Here is a 21,608-nt window from a genome sequence, read left to right as displayed (position 1 = left end):
TTATTACTGTTAGCAAATACAAGATTTCTTTCTTTACACTAAAATCATCATTACTGGAATAGCCCTGCAAGGACAATCCTCTGTCCATTATTACTGTTTTCTTTATACTACAATCTGCAGTTAACCTCATGCAACAAGACAAAAATACTCATAACTTCTTCACCTTGAGCTGCTCCAGAGCGATCCACGGAGCTCTGCTCAGAAGCCAATGTATCCATCAACCATGGCAACAGGTCCTCAAAGCAAGACTCCCCCATCCCTTTCACCATAGCTCCTAATGCCTTGGCAGATACTGTCCGCACCTAACAGCAAGGGGGAAAAAGATGTAGTAGATCCAGTCAAGTTACATTACCTTACAGCACGTATTTCCTTGTCCCCAGAGGGCTTATTTACAAAGCATTTTTCCCATAGACGCATAATGTGAGAAAACGTTTAGGAAGCAATAGTGTGTGAAGTGACTTGCCTAAGATACCAAGAAATAGCAAGATTTCAGACCTGGTTCCCTAGTTCTCAGCCTTGTTAGCTGCTGTAACAAGTTTTACATTTTTAATGATGGATTGTTAATTTAACAACTAACCTTTTGTATATTTAAAAAAAAAATAAAAAAAAATAAACCATTCTTACACATTAATAACCAAATTCTATAAATGGTGATGAAAGATCCGTGCCAAAAAAATTAGCACTTAGTGCTATTCTATAAACAGCGCTCAAAGTTTGTTGATGTTTATAGAATAGTGCTTTGCGCCGGGATCCACAACTACTTTTAGGTGCAAGCATTTATACCAACTGGACACTGGTGTAAACCCTTGTGCCTAAATTAGGCATGGCTCTCCCTTATTCTATAATGTGCGCATAAATCACAGGAACGCCCCTCATCGGTCCATGACCCTTCCATGGCCATGACCTCTTTTTAGAGTCGCACATAAATTTAAACTAATTCCAATTAGCACTGATAATTAAGGTCCAATTATTGGCACTAATTGGTTTATTATTCAATTAAATTGCACACGCAAATTGAGCATGTGCACAATTTAAAGTGTAATTTATAGAATTTGGGGGTAAGTACATAGGTTAGGATTACCAAAACAGTGTGAAGGTTATGCTCCACAATGGCACAGCAGATTCTCAGAATTTTAAATATAAACTTTCTGCTCCACTTCCACAATACTAATTGTAACCTCAAGCTTTTCGTGTTGGTCGAACTGCTCATTTCCTGCTCTACTTATTTTCACCTGTCACCATGTAGGTTTCTGGTACCTAGTTTTGATTAATAAAATAATTGCTGTGCACAGAAACAGCGTTGTTGAAAAATCCTGCAGTACTAAAAACTTAACAACATGAAACTGAATTATCCTCAGAAAAATCTAGTATAAATATGGGAGCTGGTATTTCACTCGAAAGTTTTAGAAGGGTGCTTACCTTAGGCACAGGATCTAGCAGAGAGGATTTCAGTCCAGGAGTCACACTGGGAAGGTAGGGAGCCAGATCCTGCAACAAAGAATCAAGTTGGACTACATTATGAGCCTAATTTACTAAGAATTTGTTTCCCCAATAGATCATGGCTTCCCAAACCATGGGTCATGATCCCAAATGGAGTCATAAAATTCACATTTGGAGTCATGGCCCTGGGTAGGTTGAAAGAAAAAAAACCCCTCAAAACTTCAATTGCATATGCCTCCTAACAAGCCCGATCTATAATTAGGCCTGCTGCCTGCATGAGCTCCAGGGAAAGTGGAGGATGATGGAAGCATAAGCTGCAATATTGTAGGAGAGGCAGGAGCAGAAGCACAAATGGAAGATGGGTGGACAGGCCTCAGGTTTGTGACGTCACATCATCTCCTGTTAATCAAACCTCCATGGTCAATAGTCTGCCAAACAAAAATTGATAAGAAAAGAACCTACAAAGAGCTGCCACAATGTCATTGCTTAGGATACACTACAGCATTTGCCATGCAATAAATACTTGCAGTAACTCCCACGGGGTGATATTTCTAGCTTATTTACTAACACATTTTCCCTGATTCCCACCTTCTGGTCTGTTAGAGAATACATGTTCCCAATGATCTGAGCTGCCATTTTTCTTGTGTCTGTTGAACGATCTTGAAAGGCTCGTTGAACTATTGGCATTATCAGAGCCAGAGAAGGAGCATCGATAAAGTGGACAAACTTAGTATCCAGCAGAGTTTGAAGACACTTCTGAGTCTTCCTTGATGGATCCGTCAGAGCATCCAGTAGAATTGGAGAGATTGCTGTACAGGAACAAAATATCAAGGTTATACAACTCAAGGATTCATACAGCAGACGACAAGACATCCTAACTGCTTGCATAAGATTACATAGAATGTGAAAGCATCCTGCTGTAGCAAATGTTTCATTCTTGGATTTGTAAAAGGACAGAGACCATACTAAATCTATATTTTAAAAATACCTCAGATTTATACACAATTGACAATTCATTAAATATTGCTTACACAAAATTATATATGGCACAACATAAGGCAAAAGGAATTTTCTCTCCAAAATCCCAAAAGAAGCAGAACAGAACAGCAGCAGATCACAATTTCATGTCACTTCCTGCGTAGATGCGTATTCCTCCTGCTGGCTGAAGTACTTCCATAGACTAAGCACTTTGTCAACGAAGCCCAATCATTTCAAGAAGGATGTTCAGAACAGGTTTCAGTTACCTTCAAATACAACCAGCAACTACAATAATAAACTTGGAAGGAATGATCTTAACTGTTCTAGCAGGACCTTAACTCCTGAAGGCTTGATATTTAAAAAGATTTAAATTTCTACTTTTGAGAATCAGGCTTCTAAAATTGGCCTTTTTGAAAATTTACTAGGGTGAGTGCATAAAATTAGGAGCCTAAAAAGTGGATGGCAAAAGATGTATATTTGGGATGGGAGAAAAAGTTAAGAATTTAGCACTAATTTTTAGCACTATGCACCTAAATTATTATCCAAAAATGACTGGCAGTCCTAAATTTAAGAACATAACTTTTAGGATCATAAATTTAGGTGAATTTTCAGCTGAAAGGGACATAAGTTTGACTAAATATAGAGGAAAAATTTAGGGACCTAACTTAGGTGCCTAAATTTGATTCCTTGAATATTGAACCTTATTTGACAACATTTTAATAAGAAAATCCATCCTCTTTCACACCAACACTCGGAACCAAAGGGAAAACAGAAACTCATGGAGTGAAATTAGCTGTAGCTTATAGAAGCCACCTCCTGAAGATCACATCAACTGATGCCTATTTGTCCACGCTACTAGCAGGGGCGTAGCTACGGGTGGGCCTGGATGGGCCCAGGCCCACCCAGTTTAGCCTCAGGCCCGCCCGCCCAGAAGCAGATGCTTACCGTGACCGTCTCCCACCCCTGCCGCAGCGCTTCATTTAATGTTGTCGGCGCTGCAGTTACAATTTCCCACCCCCGCGGCGGCGCTTTACACTTTACCAACAGCAACGCTACAGTTGCAGCGCTGACGTCTGACGTCCTGCTCCGGGGCCTTCCGCGTCCCGCCTCCGTAACAGGAAGTTACAACAGCATGAAAGGTAAAATTATGTATCATACCTGATCATTTTCTTTCCATTAATCATAGCTGATCAATCCATAGACTGGTGGGTTGTGTCCATCTACCAGCAGGTGGAGATAGAGAGCAATCCTTTTGCCTCCCTATATGTGGTCATGTGCTGCCGGAAACTCCTCAGTATGTCGATATCCAAGCTCCATCCGCAGGACTCAGCACTTAGAGAATTACACCCACAAAGGGACACTCTGCCCAGCTCACCACCGCCGAAACGGGGGAGGGGAATTAACCCAGCTCATCCCCACACAAGTGGGGGAGGGGAATCCGTCCAGCTCATCCCCGCGGAGCGGGGGAGGGACACCACACCCGCCAATGCGGGGGGATCTGGCTTATCCTGCAACCGCAACCGCGGGAGGAGCTGACTGACCCTAACACCGCCGAAGCGGGAGGGGTACAAAGCTGCCCTACTGCCGCACGAAGCGGGAGGGAGCGCCGGCAGAATTTAAGTCTCAATCCAGCCCCGTAAAACGGAGGGGAGAGGAATGCAGCAGCTCACTGTAACACAAATTCGTCTCAACTCTTGAAGAATCCATTGAAAAACTTGAACACGAAGTCCTCCTGAACAGGAACTGAAGACTAAACTTGAACCTGAAATGCAACCAGAATATAAACAATACAGATATCTGGGAGGGGCTATGGATTGATCAGCTATGATTAATGGAAAGAAAATTATCAGGTATGATACATAATTTTACCTTCCATATCATCATGCTGATCAATCCATAGACTGGTGGGATGTACCGAAGCAGTACTCACCCAGGGCGGGACATAGAAATCCCTGACCGCAACACTGAAGCTCCAAACCGGGCCTCCGCCCGAGCAGCCACAGTCAAGCGGTAATGCCTGGAGAAGGTATGGGCCGATGCCCAAGTTGCCGCCTTGCAAATCTCTTCCAAGGAGACGGACCCGGCCTCTGCCATCGAGGCCGCCTGAGCTCTAGTGGAGTGAGCCTTCAGCTGGATAGGCGGCACCTTCCCCGCAGCCACATAAGCCGCTGCAATGGCCTCCTTGACCCATCTTGCCACTGTAGGCTTAGCAGCCTGCAGACCCTTACGAGGACCTGCAAACAGGACAAACAGATGATCCGACTTCCGGAAATCATTGGTCACTTCCAAGTATCTGATGATGACTCGTCTCACATCCAGATATTTGAAAGCAGAGTATTCCTCTGGGTAGTCCTGCCTATGAAAGGAAGGGAGACAGAGCTGCTGATTCACATGGAAGCGAGAAACAACCTTGGGCAGGAAGGAAGGCACTGTGCGAATAGACACTCCTGCCTCAGTGAACTGCAGAAAGGGCTCTCGACATGAGAGTGCCTGGAGCTCGGAAACTCTTCTGGCTGAAGTGATAGCCACCAAAAAGACTGCTTTCAACGTCAGGTCTTTCAGAGATGCCCTTGACAAGGGTTCAAAACGCGGCTTCTGCAAGGCTCTTAGCACCAGGTTGAGATTCCACGCAGGCACCACTGAGTGCAGAGGAGGGCGCAGGTGATTAACTCCCTTGAGAAAGCGCACCACATCTGGCTGCGAAGCCAGGGAAGCACCCTTCAGGCGGCCCCTGAAGCAAGCCAGAGCCGCTACCTGGACTTTAAGGGAACTGAGCGACAGGCCTTTCTCCAGACCTTCTTGCAGGAACGCCAACACTGAAGAAATTGGAGCAGTGAAGGGAGAAAGTGAGCCTGCTTCACACCATGCTGCAAAGGTACGCCAAACCCTGGCGTAAGCAGTAGAAGTAGAGCGCTTCCTCGCTCTTAGCATAGTGGCGATAACCTTGTCTGAGAAGCCCTTCTTTCTCAGACGCTGCCGCTCAATAGCCAGGCCGTAAGACCAAAGGGGGAGGGATCCTCCATCACCACGGGACCCTGATGCAACAGGCCCTGCTCCACTGGCAGCCGCAGAGGATCGTCCACTGAGAGCCTGATCAAGTCCGCATACCAGGGACATATGGGCCAGTCCGGACCCACCAGGATTATCCGGCCCGGATGCTTTGCCACCCGGTCTAGCACCCTGCCCAACATGGGCCAGGGCGGGAACACATAGAGAAGCTCCTGTGTCGGCCACTGTTGGAGAAGAGCATCTACTCCCAGGGATCGAGGGTCCCGTCCTCTGCTGAAAAAGCGCGGCACTTGGCAATTGGCCGATGACGCCATCAGATCTAGGCTCGGCTGGCCCCAGCGCTTCGTGATGCCCAAGAACGCCTGAGCAGATAGCTGCCACTCTCCGGTATCCAAGGTATGGCGACTGAGAAAGTCCGCCTTGACATTCATGACTCCGGCAATGTGGGCCGCTGACAGCTGTTCCAGGTTCGCTTCCGCCCACTGGCATAGATTCATGGCCTCCTTGGCTAGAGGGGCGCTCTTGGTACCTCCCTGGCGGTTGACATAGGCCACAGCTGTGGCATTGTCCGACAGGACCCGTACTGGCTTCAACGCCAGTACCGGGAGGAACTCCAAAAGCGCCAACCGAATGGCTCTGAGTTCCAGGAGGTTGATAGATCACTTTGCCTCTGCAGGAGACCAGAGCCCCTGCGCTGTCCTTCCCAAGCAGTGGGCTCCCCAGCCCGTCAAAAAGGCGTCCGTCGTGACGACAATCCACTCCGGGGTCACAAGAGGCATCCCTGCAGACAACTTGTCTGTCTGCAGCCACCAGCTCAGCACCTTGCGCACTGCTGGGTCCAAGGGAAGGCGCACAGCATAATCCTCCGACACCGGAGTCCAGCGCTGCAGCAGAGAGTGTTGTAGTGGTCTCATATGAGCCCTGGCCCAGGGCACTACTTCCATCGTGGCCGTCATAGAGCCCAACAGCTGCACATAGTCCCAAGCCCGGAGCGGAGAGGCTACTAGGAACTGGTCCACCTGAGCCTGAAGTTTGACAATCCGATTGTCCGGCAGGAACACTCTGCCTACTTGGGTGTCGAATCGAACTCCCAGATACTCCAGGGACTGAGTCGGGCGCAGCTGGCTTTTCTCCCAGTTGATGATCCACCCCAGGGAGCTCAAAAGAGCAATCACCCGGTCCACAGCTTTGCCGCACTCTGCATAAGAGGGGGCTCGGATCAACCAGTCGTCCAGATAAGGATGGACTTGTACTCCTTCCTTTCGCAGGAAGGCCGCGATGACCACCATTACTTTGGAGAAGGTCCGCGGAGCAGTAACCAACCCGAACGGGAGGGCTCTGAACTGGAAGTGTCGGCCCAGGACTGCAAAACGCAGAAAGTGTTGATGAGGAGGCCAGATGGGAATATGCAAGTACGCTTCCTTGATGTCCAAGGATGCCAGGAACTCCCCTGCCTTCACTGCCGCTATAACAGAGCGGAGAGTCTCCATGCGAAAGTGCCGAACTTTCAAGGCCCGATTGACCCCTTTGAGGTCGAGGATAGGCCGTACAGAACCTCCTTTCTTTGGTACCACAAAGTAAATGGAGTAACGTCCCTTGCCAAGCTGATTTTCTGGCACCGGAACGACTGCACCCAGGCGGATCAGATTGTTCAAGGTCTGCTGCACTGCCACAGCTTTGACCGGAGACTTGCAGGGAGAGAGTACAAACCCGTCTCTTAAGGGTCGGCAGAACTCTAGCTTGTAGCCGTCTCTGATGACTTCCAGCACCCAAGCGTCTGAAGTTACCCTGGTCCACTCGCCCAGAAACGAGGACAGGCGTCCTCCAATTTGCACTGGGCCATGGACCAGGACCCCGTCATTGGGTACGAGACCCTGGGGGAGGACCGGAGGGCGCACCTCCGGGACGGCGGTCTCTGCGAAAGGAATGCTGCTTGGGGGAGAAGTTCCTCTTGAAGGAAGAGGTGGCAGAGGAGCCCGACTTGCCCGGGCGGTACCGACGGGCTTCCTGAAACCGTCCTCTGGAGATACCGGGGCGAGCACTTGCCCGAGCCCTGACCTCTGGTAACCTCTTGCCCTTAGACGTGCCGAGATCGGTCACAATTTTGTCCAGCTCGACCCCAAAGAGCAGCTTGCCTTTAAAAGGCAACTTAGCCAGGCGGGACTTAGAGGCGTGGTCCGCAGACCAATGTTTCAGCCAAAGCCACCGCCGCGCAGAGACTGTCTGAGCCATACCTCTAGCCGAGGCTCTCAAGACATCATACAGCAAGTCTGCCAAATAAGCCAAGCCCGATTCCAGGGCCGGCCAATCAGCCCTCAAGGAAGGATCCGAGGGTGAAGCCCGCTGCACAATCGTCAGGCACGCCCTGGCCACATAGGAGCCGCAAACTGAGGCCTGCAAACTTAAGGCAGCCGCCTCGAAGGACGACCTTAAGGCCGCCTCCAATCTTCTGTCTTGGGCGTCCTTTAGGGCCGTGCCACCTTCCACCGGCAACGCCGTTTTCTTAGTCACCGCAGTGATTAAAGAATCCACGGTAGGCCAAAGAAAGGCCTCACGTTCACTTTCAGGCAAAGGATAGAGGCGGGACATAGCCCTAGCCACTTTGAGGCTCGCTTCCGGGACATCCCATTGAGCCGAAATTAAGGTGTGCATGGCATCATGCACGTGGAAGGTTCTAGGCGGGCGCTTCGTCCCCAGCATAATGGCGGAGCCAACAGGGGCTGAGGGAGAGACGTCCTCTGGAGAGGAAATCTTCAAAATGCTCATGGCCTGCATTAACAGGTTGGGCAAATCCTCTGAGTGAAAGATCCGCGCTGCAGAGGGGTCATCCGCTCCATCCGAGCGGGAATCCGTCTCCTCCAAGGAATCCCCAAAGGACCATTGGGAGAGGGTATGATACATACCTGTAGCAGTTGTTCTCCGAGGACAGCAGGCTGATTGTTCTCACGACTGGGTGACGTCCGCGGCAGCCCCCACCAACCGGAAATAAGCTTCGCGGGACGGTCGACACGCAGGGCACGCCCACCGCGCATGCGCGGCCGTCTTCCCGCCCGTGCGCGACCGCTCCCGCCAGTTGAATGACTAGCAAAAAATATGAAATACACAACTCCAAAGGGGAGGAGGGAGGGAAGGTGAGAACAATCAGCCTGCTGTCCTCGGAGAACAACTGCTACAGGTATGTATCATACCCTTTCTCCGAGGACAAGCAGGCTGCTTGTTCTCACGACTGGGGTATCCCTAGCTCTCAGGCTCACTCAAAACAATAACCCAGGTCAATTGAACCTCGCAACGGCGAGGGTACAACAGAAATTGACCTACGAAGAACAACTAACTGAGAGTGCAGCCTGACCAGAATAAATTCGGGTCCTGGAGGGTGGAGTTGGATTTACACCCCAAACAGATTCTGCAGCACCGACTGCCCGAACCGACTGTCGCGTCGGGTATCCTGCTGGAGGCAGTAATGAGATGTGAATGTGTGGACAGATGACCACGTCGCAGCCTTGCAGATCTCTTCAATAGTGGCTGACTTCAAGTGGGCCACTGACGCTGCCATGGCTCTGACACTATGAGCCGTGACATGACCCTCAAGAGTCAGCCCAGCCTGGGCGTAAGTGAAGGAAATGCAATCTGCTAGCCAATTAGAGATGGTGCGTTTCCCGACAGCGACCCCTAGCCTGTTAGGGTCGAAAGAAACAAACAATTGGGCGGACCGTCTGTTGGGCTGTGTCCGCTCCAAGTAGAAGGCCAATGCTCTCTTGCAGTCCAATGTGTGCAACTGACGTTCAGCAGGGCGGGTATGCGGCCTGGGGAAGAATGTTGGCAAGACAATTGACTGGTTAAGATGGAACTCCGACACCACCTTCGGCAGGAACTTTGGGTGGGTGCGGAGCACTACTCTGTTGTGATGAAATTTGGTATATGGAGCATGAGCTACTAAGGCTTGAAGCTCACTGACCCTACGAGCTGAAGTAACTGCCACCAAGAAAATGACCTTCCAGGTCAAGTACTTCAGATGGCAGGTATTCAGTGGCTCAAAAGGAGGTTTCATCAGCTGGGTGAGGACGACGTTGAGATCCCATGACACAACAGGAGGCTTGATAGGGGGCTTTGACAAAAGCAAGCCTCTCATGAATCGAACGACTAAAGGCTCTCCAGAGATGGCTTTTCCTTCCACACGATAATGGTAAGCACTAATCGCACTAAGGTGATTCCTTACTGAGTTGGTCTTGAGGCCAGACTCTGATAAGTGCAGAAGGTATTCAAGCAGGTTCTGTGCAGGGCAAGAACGAGGTTCTAGGGCCATGCTCTCACACCACACGACAAACCTCCTCCACTTGAAAAAGTAACTCTTTTTAGTGGAATCCTTCCTAGAGGCAAGCAAGACCCGGGAGACACCCTCAGACAGACCCAACGCAGCGAAGTCTACGCCCTCAACATCCAGGCCGTGAGAGCCAGGGATTGAAGGTTGGGGTGCAGCAACGCTCCGTCGTTCTGCGAAATGAGAGTCGGAAAACACTCCAATCTCCACGGTTCTTCGGAGGACAACTCCAGAAGAAGAGGGAACCAGATCTGACGGGGCCAAAAGGGCGCGATCAGAATCATGGTGCCGCGGTCTTGCTTGAGCTTCAGTAAGGTCTTCCCCACCAAAGGTATGGGAGGATAAGCATACAGGAGGCCGGTCCCCCAATGGAGGAGAAAGGCATCCGACGCTAGCCTGCCGTGTGCCTGAAGTCTGGAACAGAACAGAGGCAGCTTGTGGTTGGTCTGAGAGGCGAAAAGGTCCACCGAGGGGGTGCCCCACGCTCGGAAGATCTTGCGTACCACTCTGGCATGGAGCGACCACTCGTGGGGTTGCATGACTCTGCTCAGTCTGTCGGCCAGACTGTTGTTTACGCCTGCCAGGTACGTGGCTTGGAGGAGCATGCCGAACCGACACGCCCAACGCCACATCCCGACGGCCTCCTGGCACAGGGGGCGAGATCCGGTGCCCCCCTGCTTGTTGACGTAATACATTGCAACCTGATTGTCTGTCCGAATTTGGATAATTTGACAGGACAGCCGATCTCTGAAAGCCTTCAGTGCGTTCCAGATCGCTCGGAGCTCCAGGAGGTTGATCTGCAGATCCTTTTCCTGGAGGGACCACAGACCCTGAGTGTGGAGCCCATCGACATGGGCTCCCCACCCCAGGCGAGATGCATCCGTCGTCAGCACTTTCGTGGGCTGCGGAATTTGGAATGGGCGTCCCAGGGTCAAATTGGTCCGGATGGTCCACCAGAGCAGTGAAGTGCGGCAACTGGTGGAGAGGCGGATGACATCTTCTAGATTCCCGGTGGCCTGGAACCACTGGGAAGCTAGGGTCCATTGAGCAGATCTCATGTGCAGACGAGCCATGGGAGTCACATGAACTGTGGAGGCCATATGACCTAGAAGTCTCAACATCTGCCGAGCTGTGATCTGCTGAGACGCTCTGGTCTGCGAAGCCAGGGTCAAGAGATTGGTGGCCCTCGCTTCGGGAAGGTAGGCCTGAGCTGTCTGGGAATTCAGCAGCGCTCCTATGAATTCCAGAGACTGAGTTGGCTGGAGATGGGACTTTGGGTAATTTATCACAAACCCCAGCAGCTCCAGAAGTTGGATAGTGCACTGCATGGACCGGAGGGCTCCTGCCTCCGAGGTGTTCTTGACCAGCCAATCGTCGAGATATGGGAACACGTGCACTCCCAGCTTGCGTAGATAGGCCGCTACCACCACGAGGCACTTGGTAAACACTCGTGGGGCAGAGGCGAGCCCAAAAGGCAGCACACAATACTGAAAGTGCCGTGCGCCCAGTCGGAATCTGAGATACTGCCTGTGAGCTGGCAGTATCGGGATGTGAGTGTATGCGTCCTTTAAATCCAGGGAACATAGCCAATCGTTTTTCTGAATCATTGGCAGAAGGGTGCCCAAGGAAAGCATCCTGAACTTTTCTTTGACCAGGAATTTGTTCAGGCCTCTCAGGTCTAGGATGGGACGCATCCCCCCTGTTTTCTTTTCCACAAGGAAGTACCTGGAATAGAATCCCTGCCCTTCCTGCCCGGGTGGTACGGGCTCGACCGCATTGGCGCTGAGAAGGGCGGAGAGTTCCTCTGCAAGTACCTGCTTGTGATGGGAGCTGAAAGACTGAGCTCCCGGAGGACAATTTGGAGGCAGGGAGGCCAAATTCAGGGCGTATCCGCACCGCACTATTTGGAGAACCCACTGGTCGGAGGTTATGAGAGGCCACCTTTGGTGAAAAAATTTTAACCTCCCTCCGACCGGCAGATCGTCCGGTACGGACACTTGTAGGGCGGCTATGTTCCCGTGGATCCAGTCAAAAGCCCGTCCCCGGCTTTTGCTGTGGAGGCGCAGGGGGCTGCTTAGGCGCACGCTGTTGACGAGAACGAGCGCGCTGGGGCTGTCCCTGTGCCTGACGAGGCCTTCGGGCCGGCTGGTTGTACCTACGCTTTGCAAAAGAATAGGGTGCAGCCTGCCGTGCCCGGGAAAAACGCCCACCCGTGGGGGCGGGTGCTGAAGGCGCCCGGTGGGAGAGCTTGTCGAGAGCGGTTTCCCGCTGATGCAGTTGGTCCACCATCTGCTCGACCTTCTCACCGAAAATGTTATCCCCCCGGCAAGGGACGTCAGCCAGTCTCTGCTGGGTGCGGTTGTCCAGGTCAGAGGCACGCAGCCATGAGAGCCTGCGCATCACTATACCTTGGGCCGCAGCACGAGATGCCACGTCACAGGTGTCAAAAATCCCCCTGGACAGGAACTTTCTGCACGCCTTCAGCTGCCTGACCACCTCCTGATAAGGCCTGGACTGCTCCGGCGGGAGCTTATCGACCAGGTCCGCCAGCTGTTGCACATTGGTCCGCATGTGGATGCTCATATAGAGCAGGTAAGATTGGATGCGGGTCACGAGCATGGAGGATTGGTAGGCCTTCCTCCCAAATGAGTCCAGAGTGCGAGACTCCCGCCCCGGGGGCGCCGAGGCGGTATCCCTCGAACTCCGTGCCCTCTTGAGAGCAGAATCCACGACCGCTGAGTCATGGGGCAACTGGGGCCGCATGAGCTCTGGGTCAGAGTGGATCCTGTACTGGGACTCTGCTTTCTTGGGAATGGTGGGATTAGTTAGTGGTCGCACCCAGTTCCGGAGCAGCGTCTCCTTCAGGACATTGTGCAGCGGTACCGTGGAGGACTCTCTAGGTGGTGATGGATAGTCGAGGACCTCGAGCATCTCGGCCCTCGGCTCTTCCACAGAGACCACGGGAAAGGGAATGCTTATAGACATATCCCGCACAAAGGAGGCAAAGGAGAGACTCTCAGGAGGTGAGAGCTTCCTCTCCGGTGACGGCGTGGGGTCCGAGGGAAGGCCCGTAGACTCCTCTGAGGAGAAATATCTCGGGTCCTCCTCTTCCCCCCACGAGTCCTCATCCTCGGTATCGGACATTAGCTCATGTAGCTGCGTCCGGTACCGGGCCCGGCTCGACGTCGAGGCACCGAGGTCTCGGTGTCGTCGAGCGGTGGACTCCCGCGCCGGCGGGGACGGAGCTCCCTCCATCGACGTCGACGGGGACTCCACCTGCGTGGCTGTCGAGACCGGCACCGCAAGCGGCGGCGGTGTCGACTGCCCCGGCGCCGGGCTAGAGCTCGCCGGCGCCACAGTCATCGGCGCCGAGGGCGCAAGCACCCCCGGCGCCGGCACAGCCTGGCGCATCAGCCCTTCCAGGATCCCCGGAAGGATGGCTCTGAGGCACTCGTCCAGGCCCGCTGCCGGGAAAGGCGGTGGGGCCGGTAAGGGTGTCGGTGCCGGAAGCTGCTGGGGGCCAGGAGACGGCACCGAGGTGCCGGAACCCCGACGCGTCGGTACCTCCACCACCGACGGAGATCTCTCCTCTCTACGATGACGCTTCGGCGTCGACTCCCCTTCAGGGTGCACCGAGGGCTCCCGGTGACGGCGCTTCTTGTCCTTTTTCCGGTGCACGTCACCGGCGCCGGAGGGCATGGAGGAGGAGGAGGTCGATCCCCCTCGGTCTCGAGGTACCGGGTCCGACAGGGTTCGGTCCCGTGGCTCACGAGTTGAGGGAGTGACCGGGGCCGACTGCCCACGCGGTCTCTCTACCCCACTCTCGCCGGCGGACCGGCGGGCCGACGGGACCTGTTCTCCTGGGGTCGCTGCCATCGGTGCCGATGTCTCGGGCATCGATACCGGTACCGAAGAACCGGTCTTCGATACCGATGCCGTCGAGGTCGACGTCGAGGGGCCGGCGCAAGTTCCAAAAAGACGGTCCCGCAGAACTTGCCTCGCAACCTGAGTCCGTTTCCGGAGACCGAGACACAAAACGCACGACTTGAGATTGTGCTCCGGCCCGAGGCACTGGAGGCACCAAGCGTGGGTGTCGGTCTGCGAGATCGGCCGGCCGCAGCGACCACACTTTTTAAATCCACTCGGGACCTTCGAGGACATCGACGGAAAAATCGCGTCGGCGAAGTCAAAGTCGGCAATGGTGGCTAAAATCACACCACGAAAACTGAAACCGACCGAGCGGCCACTAGGCCGCAACGAGGCGTCCCCGCTAGAAAGCGAGGGAAAAGAAGGAGCGCGTGCTCCACACGCGCAAAATTCTCTCTTTTTTTTTTTTTTTTTTTTTTTAATAAAAGAGAAAGAAGAAGAAGAAGAGGCCGAACAGGCCAAAAGCGACGATCCGCGTAAACGCGGTCGAAAAAATCCGGCGGCTGAAACGAGAGAGAGGGGAAAACACAACTCTCTCAGTCGCGGAAAAAAAGTAACTGGCGGGAGCGGTCGCGCACGGGCGGGAAGACGGCCGCGCATGCGCGGTGGGCGTGCCCTGCGTGTCGACCGTCCCGCGAAGCTTATTTCCGGTTGGTGGGGGCTGCCGCGGACGTCACCCAGTCGTGAGAACAAGCAGCCTGCTTGTCCTCGGAGAAAACTCAGATACGCTGCCCTCATCTACATCAGAGGAAACAGAGTCCTCTAAGGCCTGGGAATCCACCCGAGGGCGTTTACTTCTGGGGGCCTCAACCCCTTTATCGGACAAGGGAGAAGGGGCAGCGTTTTGCATAATGAAGGCCTGATGCAGCAGCAAAATAAACTCGGGGGAGAAAACCCCCCAGACTGTGCACTTCAGCAGCCTGGGCCACAGCCCTAGACGCACCCTCAACCGGCGCTCGCAAGAGCGGGGAGAAACATGCTGCGCATCCAATATGGCGTCCGGCACGACACTCCGCGAAGGAGCCGCGCGGGAAGAACGGCGCTGCCGCTTTTTTGCCGTCGCCCAAATCAAGGGCAGCCATGGCATGAACGTCTCCCAGCTCAAGGGCGGCCCAAGAAGAAGCCGTCCGAGCAGAGTGGCCGGCCAAGATGGCGGAGGCGAGCAGCGGGGGATGGGCGTTTATGGCGGGAAAAACCGCCACACCGGAGGAAGACCCGGGACACTGACCGGCCTCCGAACTGACACCCAACAAGGGCGAATCAGACTTTAATACCCCCGCATCCCCGCTAGGAGCGCACACGCGGTCCGGGGAGCGATTCTTCGCGCCCTCACCCTCCGACGCCATAGGCCACGTGGAGATCAATCGGGAAACCCCCTGCCCGCTATAAAAAAGGTAAAAATTACCTGCTTCTCGCTCCGAGCTGTAACGACCTGGTGTCCCAGTGAGTAGCTGCAATAAACGTTTAAATAAACGTCGAAATAAATGCCTTTAAGGACGTCCAAAATTTTTTTTTTTTTTTTTTACGGAGCCAGCGGGAGGGGGGAGAAAAGGAGGGACCTGGAGCCACCAGGTTTGCACTTGCTCAAGAAGAGCCCTCAACCCCAGGCACTCAACAAAACCTAAAAATTAGGCTTGGAGGCCTAGCCAGAGCTGCTGCTGTGTGTGACCACCACCTGCTGAGATAGAAAACATACTGGGGAGTTTCCGGCAGCACATGACCACATATAGGGAGGCAAAAGGATTGCTCTCTATCTCCACCTGCTGGTAGATGGACACAACCCACCAGTCTATGGATTGATCAGCATGATGATATGGAAGGCCCCGGAGCAGGACGTCGGACGTCAGCGCTGCATCTGTAGCTTTGCTGTCGGTAAAGTGTAAAGCGCCGCCGCGGGGGTGGGAAATTGTAACTGCAGCGTCGACAACATTAAATGAAGCGCTGCGGCAGGGGTGGGAGAGGGTGAGTAAGTCAGTGGGGTGCTGCGTGCTGGCCCAGAAGTAAGGGGAGGCAGGGAGGGGAGGGAACAGAAGGGTGCTGGACTTGCCAGGGACAGAGGGTTGGAGGGAAGGGAGAGAGGTTTTGGGATTTACAGAGGGGAGATTGGAAAGAAGGGGAGAGGTTTTGGAATTTGCAGGGGAGAGGTTTTGGAATTTGCAGAGGGGAGGTTGGAGGGAAGGGAAGAAGTTTTGGATTTGCAGAGGGGAGGTTGGAAGGAAGGAGAGAGGTTTTGGGATTTGCAGAGGGGAGGTTGGAAGGAAGGGGAGAGGTTTTGGATTTGCAGAGGGGAGGTTGGAAGGAAGGAGAGAGGTTTTGGGATTTGCAGAGGGGAGGTTGGAAAGAAGGAGAGAGGTTTGGGGATTTGCAGAGGGGAGGTTGGAAGGAAGGGGAGAGGTTTTGGATTTGCAGAGGGGAGGTTGGAAGGAAGGGGAGAGGTTTTGGAATTTGCAGAGGGAATGGAAGAGGTTTTGGATTTGCAGAGGGGAGGTTGGAAGGAAGGAGAGAGGTTTTGGGATTTGCAGAGGGGAGAGGTTGGAAGGAAGGGGAGAGGTTTGGGATATATAGGGGGGTGGAAGGAAGGGGAGAGGTGCTGGATATGCAGGGGGGTGGAGGGAAAGGGGAGAAGTGCTGGATATGTAGAGGGTTGAAGTGAAGGGGAGAGGTGCTGGACATGTATGGGGGCTGGATGAAAGGGAAAGAGGTGCTGAACATGTAGGGGGGGCTGGATGAAAGGGAGACAGATGCTGGACGTGTGGGGGGGGGGGGGGGGGGGCTGAAGGAGAGGTGCTGGATATGCAGATGATGATATGCAGAGGGAAGGGAGAGAGATGCAGGGAGAAAGAGCCAGATGCATAAGGGGAAGGAAAGAGAGGAAGATAAGCTGGTTGGGGGGTGGGATCAGAGAGGAGAGGGACACATTGGTGTGGAGGAGGGAGAAAGGGGACATAGGGAAGTATACAGATACAGAAGGGAGATGATGGGCATTAGGTGGGAGCATGGGGACAGGGACACAAATGTGAGATGCTGTATGGAGATGGCACATGGGCACAGAGGGGTAATACCTGACCAAGGGGGGGGGGGGGGGGGGGGAACGGGGATATGGAATAGAGATAAAATGCTGGACACTGGAGAGGGGGGTATATGGACACGGGGGGGGGGGGGGGGGTGGGGGGGGAAAGATACCAGACAAGGGAGAGAATAGGAACGCAGAAGGGATATGCTGGGCATGGGGTGCATAGGTGCACAGAGGAATGATGATGGATGAGGGGATATGAACACAGGGGAGATACTGAACAAGGAAATATAGGAAAACAGAGATGGGAGATGGATGATGGACATGAAGAAAGAAGAAATGTCAAATAGGAGACCCTGGCAAGTGAGTTAAGAGAAGACAGAGGGAAGCAGAAACCAGAGACTGGGACCAATATGATTTGAGAAAAAATGACCAGACAACAAAAAGGTATAAAAAATATTTTATTTTCAGTATTGTGAATATAATATGTTGGATTTGGAGTGTACATCTTGCCAAAGTTGATGGTAAACATGGCTGGGGTCCAGGACAGAAATCTAGGAAAGGACCCCAAAGTCCATTACCAGGCTGCGCCTTCAGCTTCCAGCATGCAGGCTTTCTCTGGCCAAGGAACCAAGCACAATTGCCCTAGTTGCATCCCCTAACACCATCCCTGGCATGTCCCATCTTTATATTTTGCACAGGAGCAAATGCCTTTCTTCTTGTTTCTCTGGTGTTGTACTACATGCAAGGTCTAGTTTCTTGGGGTTTCCGTTTAATTTATATTTCTAGAGTTTGTGGTCACTTATTCTGTATTTGGCATTTGTGTCTTGTGTGTGTGACTGAGGTATTCTGTTAGCATGAAGTTTCCATGTAGCATTCTGTAGTAATTTGGCTTGTTCAGCTTTCCTGATAAATGTATTTGTATTTTAGGGCCCTACTATAATATTTAAGGCACTTCTTTTTCATAGGTAGGAAGGATCTTTGTTTTTGGAAGTTAGTGTTGGCATGGTAGATTTGCTCTAGGTTCTGAGTGACTTTTGTTTTATAGATTTTTTTAAAGTTAATTTATAATATGTCTGTAATTGAGATTACATTAGAAAACAAAATTTCTTTATATGATGAGTTTTATGGAGAATTGTCCTTGCTGTGCTCTGTATCCATTGTTGGTGGACAGCCAAGAGGTTCTCTGGATGCAGAATGTGTTTGGCTTCAATACCATATATGTGTTGGAGGACCATGGCTCAGTGGGGCTGAATAGTGCAGTCTATTGTACTTCCTTTAGCTCTCAACTGGCCTGCAGCCACTGAAACCTGCACTGCAACCCTCATTGAAGTTATGGGGAGTGGGGTAGGGACAGAGCATGGGTGCATCAGGTTTGCTGTTTTTTCCTTTTTCAAAAAAGTTGGCAACTCTAGTGCCCACCCATCCAACCTGTTGGCCCACCCAAAAATTGCCTTCTGGCTACGCCACTGGCTACTAGTTCAATTCTTAGTTGGAAATGTGTGCTCTCAGTGCCGAGTCATGGGTTTGCTACTCAGAGGGATATGTCCAATCACACCATTTCGGACATTAATCCTACTCTTATCAGGAGAGAAGAGCTTTTCCCACTGCATCACCAACACCACATCTTGTAACTGTTATCCTTATATAAACAACTTGAACAAATAGATGCAATTATATTTTCCTACTTAGGATTTCAAATGCAAATATTTTTTCATGAAATTGGTGAATGTATGAACAGCCACCTAATAGGGCTGATGGAGGGAAAATAAGTAGCAAAATGTAAGGAAAGCATAAAATAAAGAGGATCCTTAGTTGCTGCAATTTAAGGAAAAAGCCAGAGAACATTCCTTCAGCAATATGGCCCTTTTTTACAAGTATGGTTGATTTCTTTCATTCTTGCTATCCAAAAGGCTATACTGAGAGTGTTAAGGAAGGTCAGGGCCTAGGTCATCGTCTACCAGTCCAAATGGTTATGTTCCTCTACCTGTGGAGGGAGATAGATCTGCTCCAAAAAGCGCGCTATACAGATAAGTCCTTCAGTTTTTATCTGTCTCCAGCAGATGGTACAATGGTATAGCCTCAATTGAAGCACTGGATAGATCTGGGCCATACTCCTGGGCCCAGTGTTATTTGGTTGAAGTTTGACAGTCAGGGACCCCTGGCCCATAGGTTCTGTCGCCAGACTCATGGGGAGATACCTGGAGGAGTCCAGATCCTTCTTCCGCTCCTGGTTTCCCTTGGATCAGAAGAGAATACTGTGGGTAATCCTCACCACCAGCACTTCTTTGTCTCAGCAGCTTAAGAAAGAGACTGAGAAGAACAAAGAAGCAGATAAGAGGTAAGCGATGAGGGTAACCTGAATTGCTATGAGGAGGAGAGCTTGAAGCAACAGTGGATACAGGCAGCTGTGGGCTACTTTGATCCTGTTCTAATCGGGAGGGGATACAAAAGCTGAAGTGCCACAGGAAGCAGTACTGTACCGAGTGCAACAAAGACCTGCTGTGTGCTGGAAAAGCAGTCAATTGTTGGGTGATTAGCAATGGACTGGTGTTGGAGGTAGCCTACAACAGCAGTTGTTTGAGGAAAGGAATCCCAGCACTACCAGGAGCAGCAGAATTGTCTCAGCACAGTGCAGCCTATGCCAGTATGCACAGACCATGAAAGGAAGCCTCTCTCTGAATTTGGGAACTGGCTCAGCAATCCAGTTCTGGATTGCTGGGATCCTTCAGTATTCACAGGAAGAGCAAAAATAATGGCTATTTTAGAAGCCTGGTTGATTGGTTGCCTCACTGGGTACCCAGGAGAGGAGGAACCTCGAAGAGTGTCTTCATGAGGGGGAACTTCCAGTTGGGAAAGGTATATCCCTATTATGGTTCAGCTCTTTCAAAAAGAACAGCTACCCTTCAGTCACTGGAGGCACTACTTACTTCAGAGAAGCCTAGTGGGTTGATCCCATTCATCAGGCCATTAAAACCCTATCCTTGGTGGAGTGAGATTCTCCAGAGGTACAGCTGGGATTGGTGCAATAAGCAGGCCACCCTGGACAGCCCCATGATAGAAACTGAAATGCTGGTTAATCAATATAACCAGTTTAAAACAAAGGAGTATTTTCCTCTGGTTTCTGAGGGCTTTTCTCCAATATAACATAACATAACAGTATTTACAGCTAAGCTTGAATGTTTTATATTGGTGTAAGTGTTTGTCAGTATTAGGTTACCTTAATTTGATACCAGTATTGCAAGTTTTGTACGGTGATCCTAGAAAAACTAGTTCAGAGTTTGCCTAGGAACTCCAGGACAGGCCAGCACAAGGCAAGTTCTTGAAGCTTCTTGTCATCAACTGGACAAGGGAATGTCTATTCAGAAACCCTGGTTACCAAGCAAGGCCATGTACGGGCTTTTATAGATTTGCAGAGCTGGCTAAAACATAGCTGGTAAAGTGCAATATTCGGCACTTAACCAGTTTTGGGGAACCACATAAAAAATAGGACTGACTTATGCCGTCCTATTCTTAGAATCTGTTTTATTAAGAAACAGAAGAACAGAGAATAATGTTTAAAACTAGAGGACATGAAATGAGATTGAAGGGGGGCAGACTCAAGAAAAATGTCAGGAAGTATTTTTTCACGGAGAGAGTGATGGATACTTGGAATGCCCTCCTACGGGAGGTGGTGGAGATGAAAACGGTAACGGAATTCAAACGTGCATGGGATAAACATAAAGGAATCTTGTTCAGAAGGAAGGGATCTTCAGAATCTTAGCCGAGATTGGGTGGCGGGGCTGGTACTGGGCAACACTTCTACGATCTGCGCCCTGAAAATGGCAGATACAAAATCAAGGTAAGGTATACACAAAAAGTAGCACATATGAGTTTATCTTGTTGGGCAGACTGGATGGACCCAACATGTCTTTTTCTGCCGTCATCTACTATGTTAACAGAATTACACCTTAAATCTATTATGCTCCGTCCTAGTAGCAAAACATACCACATTTTAAAAAATTTTACAAACTGGTATCCCTTGTTCATAATACCGGCACTTAACTGGCCAAGTGCTGACTCTGCCCTCAGAATACCCCAAAATAGCTGATTCTCATATAGCGCTAACAGGACATTTTCAGTGGCACTAAATGGTTAAGAGCTGCTGAAAATGAGTAGTTAGCCCCAAACAAGAGATTTAACCATTCAGGAGCTTTTTCCGGGCCAGTTAAATCACTTTCAATACCAACCGATGGTCTTTATTTGCCTTCATTATTGTCTCTATGCTCCACATTTTAGACGGTGACTTTATGCATGTTAATTATAGCGGTGTGGAAGGGAAAGTATTTACTCTCTTTGAACTTACAGAGTCGGTATTTGTGGTTTTGGGGATGAGAAGCTATTGCAGCCAAGGAGATTTCATAAGATTATCTGTAGCTCCGGGGGGAAAGCAGAGTGGTGATCCTCTTTTGGAGAGACCTTCAATATACTGCTGGAGAAGGTAAGAAAAGATGGGGAGGGGGAGGCGAGTGGTGCAGGGGATGTATGTTACAATCATCAAAGTCTGTGCTCCTAATGAGGGTCAGAATTTTACAGTAGGGTGGAATAGTTAATAGGTATTGTGATTAAGGGTGGAGATTTTAATATGACATTGGATGCCAGCTTGGACCCTCAAAGGGGGGGGGGGGTAAGAGGGGAGGGCAGAGTTCAAGACATAGGAAGGGGCTGAAGGCTTTTAACATGGTAGACATTTGGAGACTATGAAATTATGTTTTACTTAGGAGTGCATGAAACATATAAAATAATAGATTATATTTTTAATTGTAGGAACTGTTTTGGGGGGGTGGGAGCAAAGCAGATATTGAACCAAAATTGGTATTGGATCACTCTCTGGCGTGGGAAGAAGTTCAAAGAGGAGGAGGTGGGCAAATATAGGTTTATTGG

The 21,608-nt window shown here is 51.0% G+C and overlaps 1 protein-coding gene across 1 annotated transcript in view; it reads right to left on the bottom strand.

Moving 5' to 3' along the window:
- Positions 1 to 21,608, bottom strand: part of GCN1 (GCN1 activator of EIF2AK4) — a gene marked incomplete in the record, with an annotated part of 339,178 nt that overhangs the window by 71,313 nt on the left and 246,257 nt on the right. The window contains 3 exon segments of the mRNA XM_030219069.1: positions 164 to 302; positions 1,420 to 1,488; positions 2,029 to 2,249. Coding sequence (XP_030074929.1) covers positions 164 to 302; positions 1,420 to 1,488; positions 2,029 to 2,249 — 429 coding nt within the window.

This window comes from Microcaecilia unicolor, chromosome 11, assembly GCF_901765095.1.
Source record: "Microcaecilia unicolor chromosome 11, aMicUni1.1, whole genome shotgun sequence".
Classification (NCBI taxonomy): Eukaryota; Metazoa; Chordata; class Amphibia; order Gymnophiona; family Siphonopidae; genus Microcaecilia; species Microcaecilia unicolor.
This window is presented reverse-complemented; position numbering and strand designations above follow the sequence as displayed.